Source organism: Diplotaxodon limnothrissa, linkage group LG1 (assembly GCF_057381915.1).
Source record: "Diplotaxodon limnothrissa isolate DT_005_m linkage group LG1, D_limnothrissa_male_GT1.1, whole genome shotgun sequence".
Classification (NCBI taxonomy): Eukaryota; Metazoa; Chordata; class Actinopteri; order Cichliformes; family Cichlidae; genus Diplotaxodon; species Diplotaxodon limnothrissa.
This window is the reverse complement of record NC_140596.1, coordinates 15,704,831-15,732,413: the sequence shown is the minus strand read 5'-3', so window position 1 is coordinate 15,732,413 and position 27,583 is coordinate 15,704,831. Positions and strand designations below refer to the sequence as shown.

Below are 27,583 nucleotides of genomic sequence, written 5' to 3'. Positions count from 1 at the left end.
GCCCCACACAAACATACTCTTTACTGGGGTCTGGCCAGCCCTTTATGAGGTAATGCGGCTCATTGACACGAAACATGAAATAACCCTGACTATAAACGCCGTGAGTGATTGCTCCACCCCGACGACTGGGATCGCTGAGGACGTGGACAAGGCGTGGCGGAAAAACCGGACGGAGAAGCACAAAGAGATCGACAAAGCTTGCGCAAACTCACTGACACGACAGCGGCTGAGTTCTTCCACGTGGACCCTGTCATTGACCAAAACACACTACTGTACTCCGTGGCAGCCTGGGGGCGCGCACGCAGTCGCCTTTGCGCAGTGCAGACCACACGGAGGCGCGAGCAGGGCGGTGCGGGATAGAGGTGATCTCCAGATATGAACCCGTAAGGTGTCGGAATTAATGCCTTTTGCTGCTCATACATCAACTATGCAGACAGGTAGGCTCGTTGTCACTGTGAGGAGAGATTTGAGCTGTTTTCATCAGCTGCAGCGGTTACGATGCGCTTCTTAGTTAACGATACTATTCTTTCACAGCTTTCTTTATAAATGTGTTTTATTTAATATAAGACTGTGATGTCAACGTGCCTTTAAAGGAGGCTGTGTGATCAGGCAGTAACAATGAGTTGATGGTGTAGTCTTGCGTGCTGTGCCAGACTAGCATCGCTGCTGCTCCACAGGAGGAGGAAGCTGCCGGTTATTAGTCTGCGCATCTCTGGGATCTCTTAAACAGGCCATTCAGCTCACAGCAACGAATTTTAGTTCAAAAATCTAATGTTTGCTGGTCTAAAAGGTCTGGCGAGTCACAGAGAAATGATTCATGGAGACAGCATGAAAGGGCTGCAATGAGCTATAAATAGATAGAAAGATTTCAAATGATTTTTCCATAATGGACCAGGAAGTTTCTCATCTATGTGACGAGTGAAAGCTGTATGACTGCAGCTCTGCAATATTACTGAAGGGACTGGTTTTTGTGAGGTTTGTTTGTGTTTTTTTTTTTCTGTAAGGCAGCAATTGCTGCATTGTGTGACCACTGCAATGCCCATAAAAGTTTCCTCTAGTTTCATTAACACAATCAGAATTAGTAATTCTGTGCACTGTAAAAACTCAACCATTCTTATTTATATGAATTAAAATCAGTGATGAAATGGTTTGGGAAGAGCTTGCACAAAGGTAGTAACATAGCTGTTTAATTTTAGGTGTGCTCTTGGAGTGTCACCTGGACCAGCTGGTTCCGCGTGTTCTGTCTCTGACCCTGCTGGTACACCTGTGCCTGGCTGCACCAGGTCTTCCAGGAACACAGAGGTAACGCCCCTTCTCTCATCAAGTTTCACTTTCTCTTCTTTTTAATTCATATAAAGGCATAAATATTCTCAGGCTTTCATAAATATGCTGCTTGATTTGATTTTATTCTATAATTGATTATTCCTTATTCCCATTGGATATAAATGTTATATATGAGGCTAGCAGATACACTCTGTTGCTGTTTAGCAGAACAAAATAAAGAAATTAAACCAAAAACAAAAGCAGTGATGCAGGAAGAAGCTCTTTGAATGATTTGTTTGCTTATTTATTCCACAGGGAGGAATCAGTAGCTGCCCATCCCCCTTCTGCAGCACTACCCAATCCCTTTGGCTCTGGAGAGGAGGAACGCAGGTGAGTGGCACATGTACAGTCTGCTGTTATTGAACATCTGAAATCATTTCACTCAACAGCAGCTTTCTGACTTGGCTGTGGACTTTGGCTCCTCCGTCGCGCTAATGATGTGGCCTGTACTATAAAATGATAAGATTACATGTACCTAAGAGCTCATTTATGCTGCATTAATTTCCTTTATGGGGCTCTCCTCACCATACTGCAAATATTATCTCACCACACATAGCTGCTACTGTACTGGAATAGTTTGAACTTGCCTGTAATAAATTGTTCAGAGAACAAAAGAAGAAATATAACCACACGACAGATGCAGCTTCTTTCCATTTGTTGGTAAGATTAAGATAATGTGTACACGCTATCATACTTTCATCTTAAGGGTATTGCATGAAAGACCAGATAAATGCTTGTTAGCTGTATGGAATAGCAGTTGGAATTTACACCACATGTTGGCTCAAAGCAGGCCTTTGTGCTGAATCAACATTTGTAAAAGGATTATTCAAGCATTTAGAACCTCTCACTGTTGCAACATTGCTTCATTTATGGTATGTGATGGAGTGCATGAAGTTTAAGATGTTAAAACAAATGATGCCCCGAGAGTAGTCTCAGTTCTTACCACCAGATCTTGCCTTAATACCCTTTTAAGTCTCATGTAAAGCTCATGACTCATAGCTGATGATGATCTGTGACAGATTTTGATTGAAGCAGCTGTGTTGAAGGCACCTCAGTTGTGCTCTAAAGAAAACACCTTTGGCCTGAATTTTGTCATTGTTACCATCTAGTTCATGTAAGATTATGAAAGGTAGAACCACTGCTACGACGTGTTATGTGTTAAGAATGTAAAGAAGTTTCTATTATTATATTAAGCGTGTGTAACCAGTTTAATACACGTTCACTATTTGTCAAGAGTCTATTTACAAATATAGGAAAACATTTACAAGTACACATCTGCCATCTGCTTTACTTAAGATTACATATACAAGTACACAGCACATGTACCTAAAATATGAGTTTAAGGCATGTGCCAATGAACGTTTCTCACTTCACAACCATTTTAAAAGTAATAGAAGCTTAAACCAGTGTAATATAAAGACTCAAAGCCTTGATTTAACAAAACAGTGCTACTGGACTTCTATGGATGAATTTTTCATATTCTTTCCAGCAAGGTGAATATATTTAAAAAATATATATATGTGTCAATAATAACATTGCCGAGCAACACGGTAGCGCAGTGGCTACATCTGTTGTTTCACAGCAAGAAAATCATATGTTTGGCCCCAAATTCCTTCCACAGTCCAGCAACATGAATTTTAGGTTAATTAGTTTATTCTTATTGATTGAAAAAAAATCACATTGCAGAATTTTTCATCAGTCATTAACAATAAAAAAGAACCGGAGCTGAATTGAAGTTTAATAAAAGTGTGTACAGTGATGTCAGGAAACTCATTGTTTAATTTCCTTAATTTCCTTTTTCTTATTCTTTTTTTTGGTGCTCCCCACCTTTTAATGACTTCACGCTCTGTCAGTCCTTTAACTGTGCAAGTTTATGGTTATCTGTCTGTTTATATCCAGGGTGTACCCTGCATCTCACCTTGTGTCACCTGCGATCAGCTGCCATCTAAAGCAGTTAATAGAAGTATTGATTTCTCTTCTAACCTCTTCTCACAACATGAGACACAAGATGTTTTGTACATCACTGAACATGATTGAAGGGGATCTTTAACTTCTTTTAAACATCTTATAAATGATTTAAAGAGCTAAAACAGGCTCTGTGAGCAGAAGTCTGTGTGCATCTGAACTGAAATAGTGAAGTCCAAGTTTTTGGAGACGGGAGCGTGGGGTTTAGGAGCTTGAAGAGTCTGGCACAGGGTGCTTGAGTGTTATACCCTCTACCAGATGGCACAAGGGTGGAAAGAGTCTGTAGCACATAGCAGTTGCACTACCAATCTGCTTTGTAACATTTTTTATAAACTGTGCTTTGTGTTGTGTGTACTACAGTTTGAGACAGAGTTACATTCAATCAAGCCTGAAGAATAGAGGACAAGGAGGACCAGAAATCACCACCTGGGAGCAAGGTAAACAGTGCCTCTTACCAGTAGATATTACACTGATGGGTTCTGACTAGGATCACCATTGCCAAATAATGTAGCCTTTATTAGTCAGAATCTAATAAAGTCTTTTTATTTGATCGTATAATTGTGAATTGTGCTGTGCTATGTTCCAGAGGTATTCTTCCTGTTTGGCCTTTATGATTATGATCGCAGTGGGTTCTTAGATGGCTTGGAGATGATGAAGCTCCTCTCAGATTTTAACTCCCATCATATACCTGGAGCAGAGGCCAGTGAGCAGGTTAGCAGGAGCGACTCTATGTATGTGTGTATTTGAACTGACAAGGTGTTGGCCTTTTTCATTCAGTCGGCGATATTTGTGTATGTTTGCATGTTGCTTTCAGGTGGTTTCTATGGTAGATTTCTTACTACAGACTCAGGATCTAAACCAGGATGGTCTGCTGGCTCTATCTGAACTGCTCTCCCCTTCAATCACCCACACACAGGTACTGCAAATGTATTGGAAATACTGTTAATACTGTTAAAGCTTTATGTCGTTTTATTCACACTTTCATTATATTTGGCTGCAAAAACAACACCTCATCATAACTTTCTACCTTAAAGGACCCAAGCAACAACAATGCACCTCAGCAGGAGCAGGAAGCAGTAGTGGAGGAACAGCTATCAAACGCTATTGCTAACGTGGACAGTGCCGGAGCAGTGGAGCAGAGAAAGGAACAGATTCATGAAGAGATTCAGCTTCAAGAGGACGTACAAGGAAAGGAAGTTGAACCCATAAAGCAAATGGATGAATATGAGAGACATCAAATCCCAGAAGTCACAATAGAAGATCTGGGGCAGGACCACAATATTCCTGTACATCAGGGCCAACCAGAGATATAAAACACACACACATAAACACACTGGAGAAAACACCACTGTCATCTAGGCCTCAGTCTCTTATGTACTGTATGGGAGAGCTTCTTAATCAGCATCCCCAAAAATGGTCCCCTTCTGGATCTGAGTTCTGAGTTTCTGCTAATGCACAATTCACTGGACTGTTAAACATGTAGATGGGTGGTCAAAAGGTCTTTCTGGTCAAAATATTCCTGCCACTGTATTGGGATGCTCAATGATTCCCAGAGCTTTTAAGGGGTTAAAGGCAGAATGTAATATTAGTTGCAACAATAAAACTGAAGCCATGATTAAAAGAGACCTTTTAATGCATTTTTTCTAAGTTGGAAAATGTGTTATTACTTTAATTGAATTTATTTACCATTTATTTACCATTTTCTGCCATGATTATTTTATGCATTTGTTTGCTTTATACCACCAGTTTATGGATGTTTCCTCCTCCCCAGATGTCAGTAGGCACTGTGGATTCACGTACATGTGGATGGTGGACTTGCTGCACTTTTAGCTTGGTTTTTTTTAATGTTTCAGATTCACAGTTAGTTCAGCTGAAATGAAAATTCGCTCTCCTTAATATTATATCAGCAAGAAAAATGAGTACATATTGAATTCACTAGACAAGGAGTATGAAAGAAAATAATCTTTATGGTGGCCCCATTGAAATAAAATGAAAAGTAATGTAAAATGCTATCATTATCTACATACTTGAAATGTTTTTAGTGTGAAAGAGTGTACTATTTGTTAATTAAAAAAAAAATAAGTGTTTTTTTTTGTTAATTTTTTAAAAACCATTTTATGCATTTATACGGCGGAAGAAAATAAATAAGAAACAAGTATTTCTCTGCTCTCTTTGTTTGTTTTCAGTCTGTCTTATGTTTAAATGTGATACTTATAGATTAATTCGTAGAATAGTAACAAAATCCTTGGGAAAAAACCGTTATAGTATGAAAATACATTTACGTGGCTTCATTATATCAGGAACTTCTGACGGGGTCACGTTGTTGGAAGGCTTTTTTTTAACGACTTCTTCAGCATGACGGAAAAAAATAAATTAACTAATTAATATTGTGTTATTAGTAGCTCTGTGTAATTCGACAATGAAGGGTTTCTGGCGACAAAAAGATGGCAAACGTCAGAGGCGTTGAATAGGTGCCCTGCCATACGGTTGCTGGGCAACAGAAAGGCGACCGGACAAACATGGCGGAGAACAGCAAAAGTGCAGGTTGGTAATAGTAACTTTCATTTTCAGTTTGTTTACAAATTGAAAATATTGAGACCACAGTGAAAGTTTCAGTCTAGCTGAAACTCTGTGGTGACCCGTCATAGTGGCTGATCTTTGATGAAAGTATTGTCATTATTTTCTCCAGAACTAAGCCAGCTAAGCTAATGCTTCTCTATGTTTTCTTAATTTTGTCTGCCAGAGGCCACCGTGCTTAATACCAAGGTCCTCAAGAAGCTCAAAGGCGCTTTTCAAGCGTTTGACACAAAGTCTGACAACACAGTGGATATCAAGTGGGTAAAACAAGACAAGCCATTTACTTTATTACTGTAAAGATACTTAATAGGTACTATGAAGCTGATTACTATGAAAATCCAAAGGACCTTAAACGTTTTAACAAGTGCACAAGATGCAGTTTTGTGAGAAAATCTTGAGCCACCCCTCAATTCTTTGCATTTTGTTGTTGTTTGTTAATTTTTAGCAATAGCTCTTTCATTTTTATTCCAGTGTTGCACTTTTTTTGCCACCCCACGTAACACTTGCCTTTAGCATAAACAAGACAACTCCCTCAAGGGACAAGACCAGTGTTGTGTCAACACCAAAGAACTCAGCAAACTCAAAACAATTCAGCAAAGAACCTGTTTTAAAATTTACTGGTCACCTTTTATTAGCAGACTGTTGCAAAAACACATAATGTTTTTCCCATTTCTTTAGTTGAATCAGCAAAAAAAAAACAGGGATCTTAGTTTTATTTTGAAAACAGAAGTGCCATAGATATTTTTGATGTTTTTGAAAGAACTGGGCCAAACATCGGTGGCAATCATAAGCAAGTACAGCTGTATTTCAGTCAGTGGCAAAATTCCTGAAATTATGAATAAAGAAAAGTACTGACAGATTTTGATTCAACATGGAATAACATCTGATTGGTAAGAGGTCCCATTTTTCATCAACGAGTCTAACCCCAAACACAGCCGATGCAGTAACAGCATACCTGGATAGAAAAACACAAAATGAAACACTGTCTGCCTGGAGAACTATTCCTGAAGACTACAGAATTACAAAATTACAAGAATGCTTGCCACAGAGAACTCAGGCTGAAGAATGAAAATGGTCATACTAAACACTAACTTTCAAGAGAGAATTACACAGTGTCTTTATTTCCACTTATGAATGTACATGTTTCAATAAATTGCTGTAAGAAATATCCTTAAAATCTCACCAGAGCCTTGTGCAACCTGAGGAGCTCTAATCAGCCACACAGATGAAAACATCTGGCAAACAAATGTGCATGTCCTTTCTTTTCAGCGACAGTGCAGCGTGTTTTCTAAGCCAAGTGTGTGATTTCTATGTAAAATTAAACTAAATGGTAGAGTAGAATATTTTTAATTAGCATTATTAGAGGTCACAGCAACTTTAATTCCTAGGTATTTTTTTTTACTAACTTACGCAGATGCAGAAAGGTCGAAACACAGCTGTTTATTTAAATCTGCTCTCAGTAGGTTTCCTGTCTGTAAGTTTTTGAATTTCTCACTGGAGGTTTTAAATAGAGTGGAAACTGCACACAATGTGTCCTCCCTGCTAAAGTAACCAGATCCAAGTCGATGTCTGTATATAAACAGTCTGTATATCTTTTATACAGTCTGACAAACTAAACGTGGACTTGGACAGTTTAGGACATTTTGCTAATCTAAAATTGTTGGTCTGTCCAGGGAAAAACGAATTATTTAGGTTAGAGATTTGGCATTTAGTTTGACAAAAACAAGTATTTGCGTTTCTAACTTCATTTCTACATAAATAACATGAACTTGAAAGTCAAGTGGCCCAATCTCTGAGAGCTGACTACTCCTGGAGCCAGGATTCCAGTCTTTATTGTAGCCACACTTCCTTTTCTTTGTTTTATGTCCATCACATTTGCTGAGATCTACATAACTTGTGAGTTTCCCTGTTAGATATAGCATAGGTGTCCATCCTGCAGTGTGGACTTCTGAATATTAGAGGCAATGAAAATGTGGGACTCAGTCTCAAGACATACAAAATGCTGTGCAGTTGAGATTACGCAGCTGTTTCCACTGGTAAATTGTTTGGTTGAAGTGGGTTATTTGGACACTGGCTGTGAGAAATAAAGTTTGTGGTTTGTCTCAAGGCTTTCCACTGGCTGAGTGGGCCGTAGGACATTGCGGTGAGATGGTTCATAGCACACAGGAATTAGTGAAACTAACTGAAACTGTCCTTTTAAATACTTTTAATGCACTTCTTGTCATTGTTTTCTAGGGAGATTGGCACCATCTTCTATTCACTAGGTTTCTTTCCCACTCAGGCAGACCTACAGAAGTTCACATCTGAGGTCAGCACAGCATCCTCCCGTAGTCTGGTTCTATTTTGGAAGATCAGTAATGGGGTGTGCAAACAGGGTTCTGACATTGTGCATTTCAGTAATGTTACAGAATCTCCTGTGCCATTATGTGACTGTTATAAAATCCTAGGTAACATTAGAAGCATTGTTTTTGTTAGAAAATTCAAAGCAAACCCCAACAGCCTATTCCTGTGCAACCAGGTGGAAGATGAGCGCTCAGGATATATCCACTGGGACAGATTCCTCCCAGCCATGACTAAAGTACTACTGGAGGACAAGTAAGACAGTTCAGTTATATCATTGTATAAAGAAATTTCTGATTTCTGTGTATGAGAAGAAGGCTGAGATGCAAATAGGAGTTAAGTTAAATCAAATTATCTATTATACAATGTATTTTTCTCTTATACTGAAGGCACACATGAATGCATTTCATTACTAAGAGTTTTGTGATCAGTCTGGTAAACATTGTGTAAACCTCAGTACTCTATTTTTGATCAGTGGTGTTTCAGGTCGGGTTTGTTCACCACTCAGGAAATACTACATGTCAGCCTTGTTTAAATAATTTATATCTCTTGCTTTTACACGTGAGCTTTTCTGTGCCTGAAGCTGCTGAAGTTTAGATTCAGACCAGTGTTAGCCTTAAACTCTTAAACAAAGAAGCAAAGAACAGCCAGTGCTACATCACTGATGTAATGATTTGGACATTAAACTCACTGTTTGCAGTATTTGGCTTGTCATCATTTCATTACTGCTGTGTTATTGTCTGTTAGGTTCCCTCCCATCTCTGATGAGCTTCTGCTTCAGGCCTTTGAGGTGAAATTTCCTGCTGTTTCCTTGTTCCTCATATTGTCCACTTTTTGCATAGGGACGCTAGTCTGGCAGTATAGGCATGTGATATTTGCTAAAACACAAAGGCACTTACACTCTGTTTGCAGGTTCTAGACAAAGAAAAGAGGGGATACCTTGAGCCTGAGGAGCTGACAAATTACATGACAAAGGAAGGTAAAACTGAGGGTTTTGTTTTTGTGTGCAATTAGAAGTAGATTACAATGACACAGTGACAACAGCAATAGAGATTTCTTACTGAGAAATGATGTGATCTGCAAGCGAAAAATCAGCTTTACAAATGTGATAATTATTGAAGTGATAATGTTAATAGTAGAATGAGAGGCAGAGCCTTCAGACTTCAGGAACATCTTCTGTGGAACCAGCTCCCAGTTTGGATTTGGAAGACAGACACCCTCTCTACTTTTAAGATTAGGCTTAAAACTTTCCTTTTTGCTAAAGCTTATAGTTAGGGCTGGACCAGGTGCCCCTTAATTACGCTGCAATGCTTCACTCACTATGTGCATACAACCACTCTCTATTGACTCATTAGTTATTATTAAACTCTGTCTCTCTTCCGGATGATCTGATATCGTCGTGTTGGTGTTGTTCCTGGAACAGCATAGTAAATGTTGTTCCAGGATCAACATTGCAAGTGACCAATCACATTCTTGTGACGTTATTCTTTGGCGCACCAAGCCATTTGTGCATTTATGAAATTCCAATGTTGCAAGGACAATATCAATGCTGCTTAGTGTTTATTAAAGGGTCAGGGTCAGGGTCCGTTGATCGGCGGACAGAGGCGGTTTCACGCAGCTTAAGTACAGTTTTTTGTTTTATGGCGGTTTTTCTGGAAGTCACAAAAGTATGACGTCACAACATTCTGATTGGTCACTTGCAATGTTGATCCTGGAACAACATTTACTATGTTGATCTGGGAACAACACCAACACGAGGATATCAGATCGTGCCTCTCTTCCACCCCTCTCTTTAATCCTGTCTTTCTCTTTTAACATCCCACTGGTCGTCCCCTCCTTGAGTCAGGTTCTGCCAGAGCTTTCTTCCTGTTAAAAGGGAGTTTTTCCTTCCCACCGTCAACAAGTCCTTGCTTAAAGGGGGTTATTTGATAATTGGGGTTTTCTGCATATCATTCTGGGGCCTCTGCATTACAATATATAGCACCTTTAGGTGACTGCTGTTGTAATTTGGTGCTATATGAATAAAACTGAATCAATGTAGGCAACAATTTGTGTGTACTTCACAGTAAATACAATAGATTGGTCCATGGCTTCCTATGTTTGCTTAAAAATAATTGGCATTCCATTTAGTTTTACTTACACAATGTTAATTGCGTGTGTACAGATCACTTGATATGCACGGATTGTTTGAATTTGTTAAGTTGAATTATTTATACCAGTTTTGATGTACACAATTGTAAAATAATTTTGTGTTCAGATTGCTTGGTGTTTGTGTGTAGATTGGAACAAACATCTGTTTTTTCTCAGGTAGATCAGCACGTTTGTGACTTGATTTTTCTCCATATCATATCAGGTGAGCCGTTCACTCAGGAGGAGATGGATGAGATGCTGACAGCGTTCACTGACGAAGAGAAGAAACATATCTATTATAAAGATGTTATCCCACATCTGACTCTAGAGCGTAAAATGTAGGCAGCGAAACAAAGGTTGCTTAATCAGCCTGTTGGTGCAGCCAAGTATGAAAGCATAATGTACAAATGCCAAATGAAATGTATGTAGGCAGTCTGTATGTCACCAAAACTGTTATACAATATAATCTTTATGTCTGTTGTGATAAAGAAATTAAATGTGCATACTTCAACTGGATTCAGATAAGAATACCATAAGAGTTTGAATGCTCAAGCCCTCGTTCCTTATTTAAGAAATGTTAAAAGGTTTCTCCAGTTTGACATTAAAGGAAAGTCCAGTACAGTATGAAATTACTGGTGTGATGCACTCCAGTCTCTGTGAATGTTAAAAAAACAATCACTAAAATGGCTTATGTTGGGTTTCTGTGCAGACATAAAAGAAATCATGGTACCACTGGTGCTGTTCAAATGTTTTTCTGAGGTAATCTGGAGTTACAGAAATGAGCTACAGCTGAAGAAGCTGTATTTAAGAAAGCTGAAGGCTTGCTGCTTTCAGAACGTGCGCCCAAAATAGAGGGTGAGGGAACATGCTGGGTTATAAAAATAGCACAGGCTCCTCACCATCTCTGCAGTGGACTGCAAGTATGCAACACTTCTTTTGCATGGACAACATTCATTTTTAATCATTTGTTCATAGACAGAAACCTTGTAGTTATTGGGTTGGACTTTGTTTTGCTTTCAGAACTGCCTTAATTGTTTGTGGCATAGATTCATTAAATCACTAGAAACATTCCTCAGAGATTTGGGCATATTGATATGATAGCATAACACAGTTGCTGCAGATTTGTTGGCAGCACATCCATGATGTGACTCTTCTGTTTCACCACATGCCAAAGGTTCTCTGTCGGACTGAGATCTGGTGACTGGGGAAGCTATTTGAGTACAGTGAACTTGTGGTCATGTTAAAGAAATTAGAGAACTGAAATGATTTGAGCTTTGTGACATACGTTATCCTGCTGAAACAGCCATCAGAAGACAGGTACGCTGTAGTCATAAAGGTTGTCTGTGGAGTTTAAATGGTGCTCAGTTAGGACCAAGAGGCCCAGAGAGTGCCAAGAAAATATCCTCCACGTCATTGCACCACCAGCAAACATTTGGTACCAGGCGGGATCCATGCTAAACTTGCCTGTTGTTTAAATGTGGGCCTGTTGGTGCAGCCAGTGGACAAAATATGAAAGCATAATGTTTAAATACCAAATGAAATGAAATGTGTTAAATGTGAGGAGAGGAAACAACCTTCATCGCAGTGAATTATGTTGTGACAAAGAAGCTGTGATGTTACATCCAACAGTATTTGTTAACTAGTGTCTAAAATAACTTCTGAATTCAGCAGACTTTGTTCTTAGAATTGATTTTTTTTTAAAGAAAGAAGTAGATTATCTTCTTGTCTAAAATGTAGTTTGCAGTCAAAATGATTGTGAACATTTTCAATAAATGACCCCTAAAAATAAGAAAAACAACAAATCAATGATTGCTTAATCAGCATTTTATCAGGCGATTCTGCATCAAATAGTCAAACATGCATGAAATAGTTAAACACAACATTGAAACATGGATGACATGACTTATCTAGAGGTTAGATAAGCAATGCGGTGGTGAAAACAACCACTTCACTATGTGAGCATGAACACATGCTATGGTTTCCATTCACAGTAAAAACACAACCCGTTACTCTTTAAGACATAAGGAAAGATCAGCCTATAGTGATAGAAAAAGTCTGTATTAAAGGTTCCCTTTTCGCTAAACCCCAAATGTAAAAACAGAATAAGGCTCATTATCTTTCAGTCAATCAATCAATAACAAAACACCATGAAATCATTACAGCCGTGATACAGAGAAAAGATTTAAAGGGATATCCTGTTCTCTACATTTCCCTTTTTCACACTCTGTAACAAAATAAATGTGTTCCTCTTAAAAAAAAAAAAAAGCATGTTTGGTAAAATTGATAAACGAACAAATAGATTAATCAAGAATGACAAAAAGTCCACTTGCATGTTGAAGTTTACCTGTGAAAGTGAAGGTGGATCTGTGGAAGGAATATGTGTGTGTGTGAGTGAGAGAGAGAAAAATAGCTGGCTATGATCCCAGTTAACTCCAGCTGCATCAGTAAATACAGGTTTGAGTCCAATCCCAGAAGGTAATTAGATGATTGTGGAGAGGCTGGGTCCCCCTTTCACCAAAAGATCATCTCAGTGGGGGTTTAAAGTAACAGGGATTAATATCTTGACTCTAAATCCAATACGTGACGCAAAGACTACATGAAGAAAATATGATTTGAGTGGTCCAGTATTCCAGACATTGGGGGTATTCATGATGCGCAACAGCATGGATTCAAGTAGATTGTTAATGCCCCTTTAAATAACAAGTGTTCCACTATATTCAGTCATATCACGTGACACACATGTCAGGAACTTCACTGTTGCAACAACATTGGCTAGGATAGTCCACACTGGTTATTTGGTCTTTAAAGAGCCATAAAAAACAGAAGAACAAAAAATAATTAGAAAGAGGATGTAAAACAGGTATGACGAACTAACAAAAGAGCGACAGGAGATGGAAAAAGGAAAGGAAAATCAGAGCATGGAGGTAGAGAGGAAGATGTTTGACATCATGTGCAGCTACCAAAAGTGGTCTCTTAACATTGATTTTGCATTATTGCACTGCAACGGAACCACAGAGGAATGACAATCCACACACAAACACACCCAAACCACTAAGCACACTTTTCACATACACAGGGAGGAACAGGGCCTTTCTTTGCCTTTTTAATGCAATAGTAGGGGGAAGAGGAAGGATAGCCTGTCATTAAAAGAACATTTTGGTGTCTTTAAACCTGCACCTGGGATTACTTTGCAGCTATTTAGCGGTCAATATATATATTTTATCCCTACTACACCAAAGGACCGCAGATTTGGTCCTAGTTTCAAAAAACTTCGTAATTTTTCATTAAAATGCTTCAGATATTTTCAGTCATAGGTAGGTTCAAGTTCATCTGAAAATGTGTGTTGCACAAAGGCAGGTGAAGTCTAAAGCTTGTTCACTGGTCTGAGTTGTAGAGTTCAAGTGGTTGACAAGATCCACCTACTTCTGATTCTTCTGAATCCGTTTTCTGCATAGTGAAGCCCTGCATTTACATGACTTAAGGAGGATTTTATCCTTCAGCAGAAGTTGTGCAAAACAATTAAAAAGGCTACTAAAAATGCTGTACTATTTAAAAAGAAACTTAAAACCCTCCACAACCTACAGTTTGGCATCTGACTTTATCCATACCTCGTTCCTCTTTATCTCATATTGACTGAACATCTTCTTGTAAGGCATTGGATAAATAGAGGGCAGCTGATTTAAAATCAACGGAGTCAGATGATGGATGAGTTGACATGGAAATCCAAGTAAGAAACAGCAGGACTGATTTTGTTTAAAAAAAAAGAAAAAGAAAAAAAGAAAAAAGAAATCCAATTGAGGTGATGTGCATGGGTTTCACACGCAGAAAAAGACAAGGAGAGATTAAATCAGTGATGGTTTAACCTAACTGATAAACTACAATAAGTCTAGTTAGCAGATATTTCACTTAATTACTTAAGTATAATTTTTGATTGCCTTTTCTTTGTATCGTTTTCAAAAATCAAACATTTGAAGGCCTAACCTGATAGATAACCACTGTTCTCCATCATCTGACTCCAACTATGAAGGATAACAATTTTCCTTAATGTGCACCTCAGGCTGTGAGACACAAAGGACGACTCATCAGCCTGATACCTGCGTCAGTTTCTGAAGGCTAGTGTGCATCACACCTAGATCAAGTTTCCAGAATCACGCGGTTCACTAACATCTGATCAGCACGACACACACACACAAACATACACACAGACAGACCACTTGGTGTCTGTCCTTCTCTAGATTTGCAGAACCAGGCCAGCAGCTGAGACGTTGTCCCCTCCACCTGCAGTCTGATAAACCTCAGTGCACACCAGCACTGGTGCTACACAGATGTCATAGTCCTCTTCACTCCAACAGCTGACAGGCCTGGTCTCCTGTAAAGGGATACGCTGGCTTCCCTCCTGTCGGCTAACGGAGAAAGAGTCGTCCATTATGAGCCTCGCCTTGCTGGGATCAATGTCATTAGAGCCACAGACGTGGCGGTTAGCTGTGAGCGAAGCCTTGGCAGTGGCTGACATGGTGTTCTTCCACTTGGAGCCACGAGTCACAATCATGGCTTGAAAAGCCAGCGTGTGGACATGGAGTCGGGTCAGTGGTTTGACTGTAGCTCGGGCACCATTTGCCCGACTTTCTGCACTGGCTTCCTTGTGGCGCTGGTTCAAAATGCGATAGACCTCCCTCATCTGGTCAAGAACAGTAGCTACACGAGGGTTTGGGTCTGACAATACGGTGATGTTGGAGCCTTTGAGCGAGCTAAGCAGGTTTGGAAGTTCCTGCTCATTCATCCCCAAAGAGTCCGCCTGGAAAAGCAGAATTAAGGTAACTCGTTAAAACCGATTTTACTATTTACTACTTTTACATTTTCATCAGGTCTGCACATGTGTGTTGGCTGCTTTGTTATGCTGAGTGGAATAAACTACAGCCTTTGTGTTGAGTGCACAAAGAAAACCATGGCTTTGAGGTCTAGCCACAACAATATTCATTATGTGTTTACAGTATTGAAGAGGCTTGATTATGGGGCAAAATTTGCACCTTTGAAAGCAGCAGAACATCGCATTTCTTCAAAATATGATTATGCAAAAGTGGAAAGCAAATACAGCTCCCACTGAGTCAGCCTGCTTTGCTTTGAGTTTAACTAAGCAAATCTTCCTGGCATCCATCTATTTTCACAAAGCTGACTCATTCTGTTTCTGTAAATAAACATTTTACTTCTTCAGTGTTGGTGATATCATTTTGCTCATTGATCAGTCAAACATACATGGGGAATGACGTAGTGGAGCAGGTCTTCCATGATGCTCTCTTCCACAAAACTTGCCATTTCAAAATGAATTCCAATTTGAGGGGATGAGGAGGAAAGCAGGTGTCCCAGACGGGAGAGGAGGGCTTCTCTCTCACCTGAAATGATCCAAAATAGGTGGAAGATTAAAGAAGAGTTGTAGACGCTGTCAGGCAGATCGCAGGGTGTCAAAAACAAAACAGAACAAAACAAACAAACAAACAAAAAAAACAAAAACAAAGAGAAGCGAAAGGGTACAGTGATGTTAAAGGAAGGAGCAACTCAACAGGAAAGACAAAAGGGTAATGAAAGAGTGGAAAAACAGCAGAGACATGGGGGAAAACAGCAGACCAGAAGACAAAGGTACTGTCAGATCAAATAACACACAGCTGATCTGCTGTGCAAACAGCCTGGCTCAGAGGGGGAAGCTGGTTATCAGCCTATGATACTACCTCTGTGTTTTGTTCTTCTTTTGACATCAGTTCTTACATACAGTGGGGCAAAAAAGTATTTAGTCAGCCACCGATTGTGCAAGTTCCCCCACTTAAAATGATGACAGAGGTCAGTAATTTGCACCAGAGGTACACTTCAACTGTGAGAGACAGAATGTGAAAAATAAATCCATGAATCCACATGGTAGGATTTGTAAAGAATTTATTCGGAAATTAGGGTGGAAAATAAGTATTTGGTCACCTCAAACAAGGAAAATCTCTGGCTCTCACAGACCTGTAACGTCTTCTGTAAGAAGCTTTTCTGTCCCCCACTCGTTACCTGTATGAATGGCACCTGTTTGAACTCATCATCTGTATAAAAGACACCTGTCCACAGCCTCAAACAGTCAGACTCCAAACAGCCATGGCCAAGACCAAAGAGCTTTCGAAGGACACCAGGAAAAGTATTGTAGACCTGCACCAGACTGGGAAGAGTGAATCTACAATAGGCAAGCAGCTTGGTGTGAAAAAATCAACTGTGGGAGCAATCATCAGAAAATGGAAGACATACAAGACCACTGATAATCTCCCTCGATCTGGGGCTCCACGCAAGATCTCATCCCGTGGGGTCAAAATGATCATGAGAACGGTGAGCAAAGATCCCAGAACCACACGGGGGGACCTGGTGAATGACCTGCAGAGAGCTGGGACCAAAGTAACAAAGGTCACCATCAGTAACACACTACAACGGCAGGGAATCAAATCCCGCAGTGCCAGACGTGTTCCGCTGCTGAAGCCAGTGCATGTCCAGGCCTGTCTGAAGTTTGCCAGAGAGCACATGGATGATACAGCAGAGGATTGGGAGAATGTCATGTGGTCAGATGAAACCAAAGTAGAACTTTTTGGTATAAACTCAACTCGTCGTGTTTGGAGGAAGAAGAATACTGAGTTGCATCCCAAGAACACCATACCTACTGTGAAGCATGGGGGTGGAAACATCATGCTATGGGGCTGTTTTTCTGCCAAGGGGACAGGACGACTGATCCGTGTTAAGGACAGAATGAATGGGGCCATGTATCGTGAGATTTTGAGCCAAAACCTCCTTCCATCAGTGAGAACTTTGAAGATGAAACGAGGCTGGGTCTTCCAACATGACAATGATCCAAAACACACCGCCCGGGCAACAAAGGAGTGGCTCCGTAAGAAGCATTTGGAAGTCCTGGAGTGGCCTAGCCAGTCTCCAGACCTCAACCCCATAGAAAATCTGTGGCGGGAGTTGAAAGTCCGTGTTGCTCGGCGACAGCCCCAAAACATCACTGCTCTCGAGAAGATCTGCATGGAGGAATGGGCCAAAATACCAGCTACTGTGTGTGCAAACCTGGTAAAGACCTATAGTAAACGTTTGACCTCTGTTATTGCCAACAAAGGTTATGTTACAAAGTATTGAGTTGTATTTTTGTTATTGACCAAATACTTATTTTCCACCCTGATTTACGAATAAATTCTTTACAAATCCTACCATGTGGATTCATGGATTTTTTTTTTTTCCACATTCTGTCTCTCACAGTTGAAGTGTACCTCTGGTGCAAATTACTGACCTCTGTCATCATTTTAGGTGGGGGAACTTGCACAATCGGTGGCTGACTAAATACTTTTTTGCCCCACTGTACAGCTATCACCAAATGTGGCCAAAATCCAGCCAACTTCAAGTGTCACTGGTCAGTATGCTTAACTATGCTTAAAGCCCTGAGCTTTCATAGACACTACCTGATAAAGGTGCATGGGATCATATATCCACAATCTCCTGATTACAAACCCTCAACAATTTGCGTCACTGTGAGAACAGCTCCAGGTAACAGTGATACACAGCTGGGACATTTCGTGTCCTGCCTCTAGCACGCTCTACTCAGACACCACCCTCGTGTAAACAAATTTGAGCATTTCCAGTAGTGAGAGTTGACAATCTCAACTCCAGACAATGACCCAAATTATCTACCAACTTTGTCCAGAGTTCATATTTAAGGTGAAACCTCTTTCCTTTTGATAACTACAATTAGTAGAATTTTAATCTCCAGGTGATATGAGAGAGTAACGCTAACCTCAAACTGCTTTGGTTAACCCAGGATAATACGTTCAATGTCAGCGAGCCCAACTGTGCATCAGAAAGAAGGGAACACCTTTCTTACCTGACCGGAAAGGGAAGTTGTCCATCATTTGGAGCCCTCCCACCACCAGTAGGTCAGGTTTGAAGTCTATAAGTTTCTGAGCAAACTCCTCCATAGAGGACAGGTAGGGGTTATTGGCATCGCTGTGAATGATGTATCTACAGAACACAAACACACAAACGAAGTGAACAACTATCACCTCAGAGCACCGTGTACACACGCACTCCACGCTTCTGATGCATCTGTATGACACCTACCTATTGGCTCTACGTGAGGTATAGCGCCCCCAGCGGGCACCAGTTGGATACTCCAGAATCAGATGAATGTCTGGCTCATCTATCACTTTACCTGCCACTGAGGAGATAAAAGGAATATCACAAAGTACATAAAAATTACAAAACGGAAATTTCATTCAAAGTAAAATGGATGCATCACTTTGTCTTATTTCGAGTACCTGTAATGTGCTGCGACAGGACATCAGTAAAATCGGTGCTGAAAGTTCCCCCTAGCAACACATCACATCCCTCGGTTGCCATGCGACTAGCCATTACTGGAGCATTGCCGCCAACTGACCATCTGTTTCCAGGTAAGTCACGGGCCCCCTCGACCAGCTCGCTAAAGAGGGTTTCATTTAGCATAAAACGCCTGTGGGAGAAGAAAAAAAACTTTGGTTTAAACTGTGAAAGTGAAAACTGACATTACTGTGATTTATGGTGCTTAAATTACATTAATAATTAACTTTCCACAGAATGAAAAAAACAAAACAACAGCATCTGCCACTAATATGATCGCTTAACTTCTTTCCTGCATATTGATATGTCCTGCACCACCCTGGGTTAAGAGACTGAACCCCAAGTTGCTCTACGATCTAGTGCTCTAGTGTGTGAATGTGTGTGTGAATGGGTGGATGACTGGATGGATGTGTAAAGCGCTTTGGGGTCCTTAGGGACTAGTAAAGTGCTATACAAATACAGGCCATTTACCATTTACGATGATTTCATCGGAGTATGAATGTGTTTATGAGTGTGCTTTGATTGTTCCAGCGCTAGCAAAGCTCTATATAAGAACCAGCCTATTTACCATTTATCCTCACATAAGTCTCTTGGCATCCCAAAAGTCATAGAGAAACCCATTCTGACCTTCTCTATACTTTTCCATCAACACTCTCAAACATCACATCTTCAGTGCTCTCTGTCAATATGAGACGATACTGCTGCTGTCTGATCATCACCATCTTAACCCACTTTCAAGAACTCTTTCTCATAGCTTCATCGTATGGCTCACCAGCTTTATCCCTCTGTAGTTGCTACAGCTTTACAAATCGCCCAAGTTCTTGAAAGTTGGTATCGTTCCACTGCCATCTCTACTCAACATCTCCATACCTCCACAAGTGTTTTATCTGGACCAACTGCCTTTCCTCTCTTCATCCTCTTCAAAGGTTCCCTCACTTCCTCCTTACTAATTCTTTGCAATTCCCCACACACTCTTGCTGTCTTCTCTCTCTGCTCCTTAAAGTACCTCTTTCAGTCTTCAACACACTCTCTTCAGTCATTAGTACATTTCTATCTGTATCCTCCACAATCCTGAAACAGTGCACATCCTTTCCACCTGGATCTTTTCCTTTCCACCTCCTATGCCACCTCTCTCTTCCTAAACACCTAGACTCCCAGTACTCCCACTGCACGAAGGCTGAAATATATTACTTCTATATCCATCCTTTTGAGCATTAAAAGTGGGGTGATCATAAAGAAAAGTGCAGTAGGACCCTCACTAAACATACAATATGATCACCCTCAGGATGCCAGAATGCTGGATATCAGAATGAAACAGCATGAGGACTCGGCTTGGTTGCCAGATAATTGCATCTCATTCTTGCTTATCAGTTAACGCAGCGGTCCCCAACCTTTTTTGCGCCACGGACCGGTTTGTGCCTGACAATATTTTCACGGACCGGCCTTTAAGGTGTCGCGGATAAATACAACAAAATAAAACTAGTACCGATACTGAAAAAAAAGATTGATTCATAACACACGTGAAAAGACCCAGGAAAACCGAGTTAACGAAAAAAACGATAACAAAATAACGCTAAAAACCGATAAAAACCCTGAAAACCATACATTTCACACCCGAGTCTCAACTCTCGCGGCCCGGTACCAGTCCGTGGCCCGGGGGTTGGGGACTGCTGAGTTAACGCTCACACAGCAGCTTTCTTATAGCCTGAAGTCACAAATATAAATACTTGTTAAAACATTTTTTTTTTAAATGCACATCTCCAATGATAGGTAGAACAAACAGCCGTAATAACAAAGCACCCTTTCAAAATAAGCATCTTTATCCAGATAAAAAACAATTTTCTCTTGTTCTTTGAACATATTATTAGACATTTATTCATTTAGATTAGATGCTTCAGAATGACTCTGCATGGTATTTACACAAAGTCTAAATACATTCAGTCATTTGGCTGCCATTAAGAACGTACAATCCCCCAAACGGGCAGTATAAGGACCAGAGAAATAAGTTTAAATGTTAAAAAAGACACAGTTTCTGTCTCTAACAGAAAAGTCTTAATTCATGTTAGCGCGCATTCTTTTTCTATGTGGGTTCCTGCTGATTCTGTAGTCTTGTTGCCCTTAGGGTGTTTTATTCCAGACAATGAACAAGAGCTCACAGGCGCCAGAACACGAGCAGTCAGCAATGACTGAGCAGATCAGGGAGATTAATTCAACTGTATTCTCAAGACTTAAAAAGCCTTTTCAAACATAAACAGCAGCAAAAATGAAAAAAAAAACAAAAACAAAAAAAACTGTATACTTTCAGTACAAACACCTCAAATTCCAGTTTAAGATTAAAAGGAAAATTCAGAAGAAAAAACTCAGAGCACCGATAGGACTGCAAATATTTGAATAGCCACAATTTTATTTATTCAAAGTACATGTGTATCTATGTGTATATACTCAAAATTTGCTTCCAGATCTGGACCTCTACTTTTAAATGGGCTCATCTTCACACAGACATCACTTACTCTGCAGCTGCTCCTGGTGCAAAGAAATATGCAAAGCTCTGAGCCAGCTGCTCCACATTTTCTAGGTAGTCATGATGCAGGGGCTGGTCTGTGGGCTGGATGCCTGTTTTATTAAGCAGTGACACACTGTCTACTATCAGGTCAACACAACCTCCAAAACCTGTGAATGAAAAAGAGAGAAAGAAACTCAAAGAGGCAATATTCATTTGGAAATCAGGACAGGGAGAACACTGGTATGACTAGTCACACTGCTTTTACCTTTGTGCTCCAAAGCCACTAAAATAACCTCACAAATCATGTAAGGTGTGCCCCAACTTCATCAGCATTTAAAAGCAAACTAGACAACATTCCTGCTTAGCCCTTGAGTTTAGTTGCAGGTTGAATTCATTTTTAAATTTTAGGCCTTTTCTATTGTTACTGGACTACACTTGACAGTGTCATTTCTCTTCCTTTTACAGGTTATAACCAGTGTTTTTTGTTTTTTCTATCACTGTTTATAATAACAATAATAATTTTCCTTTTTACTATATCATTGCTGTTTTTTTGTATTGATGAAGTTTTACGTTATAAACATGGTGCCATGCTACGATTTCTGTGATAGCATATGCCGTATGAAGTACGTGTGTTTTTCCGCCTGAAACAAAATGTGCTAAATATATACAATTTTGTTTGAAAATAAAACATACTAAATAGTGAGAAATCCACACAACCTGCAGCTGCTGTGCCCAGTACGGCTGCATTTATCTCCAATCACAGCTGAAATAGTGACACACTGTCAGAGTTTCAGCTGCTGGATCAATCATATGTCCCATCAGCAGATATAGAAGCTCTGAGCTTCACAGATGCCGGTCATGTCTGAACAGGGGCCAACGCTTCAGGCAGGCAGGCAACTTGTTTAAGATTTGAATAAATTTTGCATGACGCTGGCGTAAACTTTACTCATGCTCCTTTGTCTGAATTTGCAACCCTATCTTTTTTTCCTGCTGTAGCTTCATATAAAAAATATAAAATAACCTTTTGGGATACAGTTAGATTTGCTTTCATAAGGTTAATATGAATATGGTGCATTTTATAGTCCTTCAGGACCCTGTCACAGAAAGCAGGTTTAGTGGAAACTCAGAGTTTGTTAACCCTGAGAGGAGATGAGTGAGTTTACTGTTCCTGAAACAGAGCCAACTTAACCTAACCTGTTCCCCTATATATTTTATTGAACAGAGCTTCTCTCTGAATGTTCCCTCATGCTGCACCTGCACCATCTCTATGACACCATTTCATTTCCCCCATTATTACAGTCAATGTCAAAGCTGTTTACATCTTTACAAACAGTTAAATGCTGGTTAATCTTCTTATTAAATCAATCATGAATGTAAGGATAACAGTGGACATCAATGGGCACTGTGGATTAGCTCAGAATAAAATAAAGAAGTTGCCCAATTGTTAGTTAACTTGCACTGCACATTTTGTAATCCCTGTTACAATAAAACTAACTTTTATTGCACTTTAGGCAAAAAAAAAGAAAGAAAAAAAAGCCAAAAAAGATCAAAGATCAATAATTTCTCATGCTGGAATAAATGATGCTACTGTTGTTGTCTGCGCCACTTAAGATTCTTAAATGGGACTAAATGCAGTTTAAAGTGAGATTTTAAAAACAGGCTAAAGACTGGATGTTGAGCAACATTTTGAAAAGCTGCAATATCCGAAAAGGATTTGCACCACTAAATCAACAAAAATCTGTCTTCCTTGTGCTGTGGAAATCCAAAAGTCAGTTTACAGCTGAATAATTATATTTAAGAAATGTAAAATGTCATATTTGGTCACATTTTTAACCATTTATCTGTCTATGAAAAATCAAGAGTGGGTAACTGATGACTGAGTGGACTGGTTGAAGTTTCATCTATTTCTGGAGCTGAAAACTCAAAGAGTTAATTAAGACAGAATTTAGAGTTAGCATTTGTCAAACCTGTTTCTGGGTCAGGGCTCAGGTTAAGTGTCAGTAAGCCATTATTTATGTTGTACTGTTCAATCCTGCAACTAATAGCAATAAACGTTAATCCATCCCTCATGGCCAACTCTGCTCTGATACGAGTGCTCAAAATAACAGACTCCAGCACTTTATTTAGCGTTAGCACAATTGAGCAGCAGCATCAATAACAGCCTGGTAGCACACCCGGACAGTGTCTTTATTGCGGCTGGGGATTTTAACCACGCGGACCTGAAATCTGTACTTCACAATTTCCACCGTAATGTGAAGTGTGCTACCAGAGGAGATAGAACGTTGGACCAGGTGTACACCAACATGGCGAATGCGTACAGAGCCCAGGCTTATCCCCACCTGGGTCTGTCAGACCATCTCTCCCTTCTGCTACACCCAATATACACACAAAAGATCAAGAGCACTGGGATTACAACCAAAACCGTGAGAACATGGCCGCAGGATGCTATTCCGATGCTTCAGGACTGTTTCCACTGCACAGACTGGGATGTATTCAAGGTGCAGGACACTGACAATCGTGTCGCATTGGACAGTTACACCTCCACTGTCTTGGACTACATCTGTTTCTGTGTGGACAATGTAACAACTTGGAAACGATTCCGTGTGTTCCCTAATAATCCACCCTGGATGACACACGGAGTTCAACAACTTATTCGAACAAGGAACAACGCTTTCAAATCCGGGGACCAGGAGGCATACAGTGCTGCCAGGGCCAACCTGAGAAGAGGCATCAAGACTGCCAAGCAGCAGCACAGGAGGCGTATCGAGGCCAGGTTTGAGAACAACACAAACCCAAGGCAGGTCTGGGAGGGCATCAGGGCTATCACGGACTACAAAAGAAGAACACCATCACCCTCAGCCGACAGTTCTACTCTGGCTGAGGATCTAAATCTCTTTTATGCCCGTTTTGACAGGGAGAACACCGACCCTGTCCTGTCCCCTCAACCGACCCTGCTCCGGTCCTGAGCACTCATGAGCTGAGGCGTGTGTTCCGGAGCATTAACACCAGGAAGGCGGCCGGGCCGGATGGAGTGCTGGGCCGGGTGCTAAAAGACTGTGCTGCGGACCTGGCGGACGTCTTCACCTCTATATATAACACCTCGTTGTCCTGTTCACTGGTACCATCCTGTTTCAAAGCAGCAACCATCGTTCCCATCCCAAAACAGTCAAATGTCACATGTCTGAACGATTTCAGACCTGTGGCACTCACCCCCATTCCCGCCAAATGCCTGGAGAGACTGGTCATTAAACACATCAGAGCTGCTTTTCCACCATCCCTGGACTCGCACCAGTTTGCATACAGGGAGAACCGGTCAACCGAGGATGCGATCGCCACAGTGCTGCACACATTACTGAAGCACTTGGAACACAGGAACACCTATGCACGGCTCCTCTTTGTAGACTACAGCTCGGCTTTTAATACCATCCGGCCATACAAACTCCGTCCCAAACTCCACCAACTGGGACTTAACTCCTCTCTGTGCAACTGGATTGTGGACTTCCTCACTAACCGTAGACAGAGTGTCAGAGTGGGTAAGAACACCTCTTCCACCCTTGTGGTCAACACCGGTGCCCCTCAGGGGTGTGTTCTGAGCCCTCTGCTATACACTCTCTTCACCCATGACTGTATTTCCTCCTGCGCGTCCAATCTCATTGTTAAGTTTGCAGATGACACTACAGTGCTCGGACTTATATCCAACAATGATGAGACAAACTATAGGACAGAGGTGCAACAACTAGAGTCATGGTGCCACGACAATAACTTGGTCTTAAACACCAAAAAGACCAAGGAGATCATTGTAGATTTCCGGAAGAGGGGTCATAACAACCATCTGCCTCTCTTCATTGGCAGTGAGGCGGTGGAGAGGGTGAGCAGTTTTAAATTCTTGGGGGTAACTGTGACCGAGGACCTGTCCTGGGGCAACCATATCACCTCAGTTGTACGGAAGGCCCAACAGCGCCTCTACTACCTGAGGAGACTGCGGAGCGCACACATTCCCAGATCTCTGATGTTGAACTTCTACAACTGTGCCATCAGCAGCGTTCTGACGTATGGATTTCTAGTGTGGTTCCCCAGCTGCACCAAGGCCGATCAGCAAGCACTCCAGCGGGTGGTGAAAGAAGCTGGCAGAATTATTGGAACAAGTCTGCCAGAGATCAGTAATATCTTCCCCACTCGCTGTCTGAGGAGGGTGCACAGTATCCTGCGGGACCAACATCACCCTGCGCGCCACCTTTTCCATCTGCTGCCCTCAGGGAGAAGGTACAGGTCTATACAGGCCAGAACATCCAGACTGGCCAACAGCCTGTATCCACAGGCTGTGAGGCTCCTGAACTCTCTGCCCCCCTCTCACGGACAATAACCATATCCAACTTCTTAATAGCAATGAACTGGTCTGCATTGGTGCATCATATCTTTATTCTCTTCCCCCTCCTGCCCTCCCCCTCTTTCTTAAATAGATAACTACCATATCTGATATCATATCTCACAGTACAATAATATTGAATGGGTTGCATTGTTGTATTTTGTCATGTTTCTCAGGTCTTTGTCTGAATTTCTACGAACATTATTGCTAAGGATTGTCTTATTGCATTGGAGTCACACTGGGTTAAATATGTACACTTGGGTTTTAAGGGGTATTTATTATTTTCTTCTTTTTTTTGGGTTGTATGGAAGCCCCAAACGCAATTTCATTGTTCTTGACAGTGACAATAAATAAATAAATACTAAAATACTAAATACAGCACATGTTGCCAGTATGTTGTTGTTTATTTTTCTGGTTATTTATGAACCCTTTTGGCACCATGAAAACAAGCTTTTACTTATAGTTTGTTCTAATTTGATGTGACACACAAACACATGCAACTAGTCAACAACAGCAACAAAAACAACAACAAGGCAACAACAAGGCTGATTCTGATCTTTTGGCAGAAATTTCTTATAATCGCATTTACATCAGGTTGTACTGTTGCTGAGCTTATTGGTAACCTATTGGGTAAAGGCTGGACAGACAAGTTGATTCTTATTGAGTGTCTGTGCGATGGTCCAAAGCACAAGGTTTTAGGACTTGCTCACGAGACAAAACACTGGATTACTATAAGAATACCAGAGCTTACATCACATGAGCCTGCACAGTTGTTTTTAAGAAGTTCAAAGTACAACCAAGGGTTTTGCTGCTTATAAACGTCTGTCAGGTAAACTCACAAGACTGTTCAAAACATCTTAACTATTTATTTCTAAGTGGGGTTTGTTTACTCAAGCATAAATAAATAAATACTCTAATATATCTTTATTATAAAAAGGCCAAAAATAAGAGGAAAGTGGACAGACATCTGTTATTTAAGATAACACAAACACTCTTCCTTAATGTCATGCAGAGAAGTTGTCATTATATTCATAATCTCCCCAAACCATCTGTTTTCATCCAGAAAAAAAAACCCAAGCTCCAAAAAATATTAAGCTTCCTTTGCTAGTTAAGTAGTGTATATATTACTGATAACTGCAGATACTGCCCCACCTTACACATTACTGAAGTGAATGTCATAATTGGCTCAAGTCATTATTGAAATCATTGGATGCATCCTTACTGGAAGATAATTACCAAACAGGAAAACAGCTAAAACACACACAAAAAAACTGATCTTCTGTTTAAAAGAAAGTGGAAAAGTTGTATTTTAATTAAATATATTTTCCTTTATATGCCAAACGCCAAACCTGTAACCCGGAGCACACTCATTGAGACTTTATTTCTAAGCTGGAACTAATCATCTTATCTGGTGACCACCTTTCATGGTTATTGCCCCTCCGCACCATCTATTCAGGCTTCAACACACAACCTTATTTATTTCCATAAGAAACCCCTAAATGTACTTTTCTCAGTTTACTAAAGTTTGACATTAAATATGAGGCAAATATTATCCACTGCGTTAACAACTTATTTTCTGTTAGTGAATGCGGGCAGTGACTAATGTTACTGTTATTCTGGCGCCGTTTACCTGATCGATCATTAATCCACAAACCCCTGAAATTAGGTTGCACTCATACAGTCTATGGTTAGGCTAGCCACCGTTAGCTAGCTCGTAACGCTTACCAATCGCTACTCTGGGTCTGGCGACGTTATTCATCCCCACTTTCTGCTCAGCCCGGAGCAGGGAGGAAAGGACTGTGTCCAGTCGGTCGTCCAGCACTGCATTCTGGGGTGACCGGAACCAGAGGGCCAACACAACCACAAATAAGGACACGACAGACCCATATTTCACCCACGGTACCCTGCCTCCCGCCTCCATCGCTCGCTCTCTTGCTCTGTGTACAAGCGCTCTCTCCCCCTGCGCTGCCGCTGAAAAGCTGTGCTCTAGGTTGTCTGTT

At 40.7% G+C, this 27,583-nt stretch overlaps 3 protein-coding genes across 3 annotated transcripts; 2 read left to right on the top strand and 1 right to left on the bottom strand.

Moving 5' to 3' along the window:
- Positions 1-398: 398 nt before the first annotated feature.
- On the top strand, positions 399-4,863 carry cgref1 (cell growth regulator with EF-hand domain 1). Its single transcript, XM_085353527.1, has 7 exons — positions 399-437; positions 1,197-1,302; positions 1,579-1,653; positions 3,649-3,725; positions 3,875-3,999; positions 4,103-4,204; positions 4,323-4,863. The coding sequence occupies exons 1-7, from the start codon at positions 401-403 to the stop codon at positions 4,599-4,601; spliced, it is 801 nt and encodes a 266-aa protein (XP_085209653.1). The 5' UTR covers positions 399-400; the 3' UTR covers positions 4,602-4,863.
- A 944-nt stretch (positions 4,864-5,807) lies between these two features.
- Positions 5,808-10,677, top strand: drc8 (dynein regulatory complex subunit 8). Its single transcript, XM_085353517.1, has 7 exons — positions 5,808-5,832; positions 6,032-6,122; positions 8,101-8,173; positions 8,384-8,460; positions 8,953-8,995; positions 9,118-9,184; positions 10,559-10,677. The coding sequence occupies exons 1-7, from the start codon at positions 5,808-5,810 to the stop codon at positions 10,675-10,677; spliced, it is 495 nt and encodes a 164-aa protein (XP_085209643.1).
- Positions 10,678-12,170: 1,493 nt separating this feature from the next.
- On the bottom strand, positions 12,171-27,583 carry adpgk2 (ADP-dependent glucokinase 2). Its single transcript, XM_085353507.1, has 7 exons — positions 27,309-27,583; positions 21,225-21,384; positions 18,657-18,847; positions 18,460-18,556; positions 18,224-18,360; positions 15,589-15,725; positions 12,171-15,130 (listed from the first exon to the last, which is right to left on the bottom strand). The coding sequence occupies exons 1-7, from the start codon at positions 27,502-27,504 to the stop codon at positions 14,567-14,569; spliced, it is 1,482 nt and encodes a 493-aa protein (XP_085209633.1). The 5' UTR covers positions 27,505-27,583; the 3' UTR covers positions 12,171-14,566.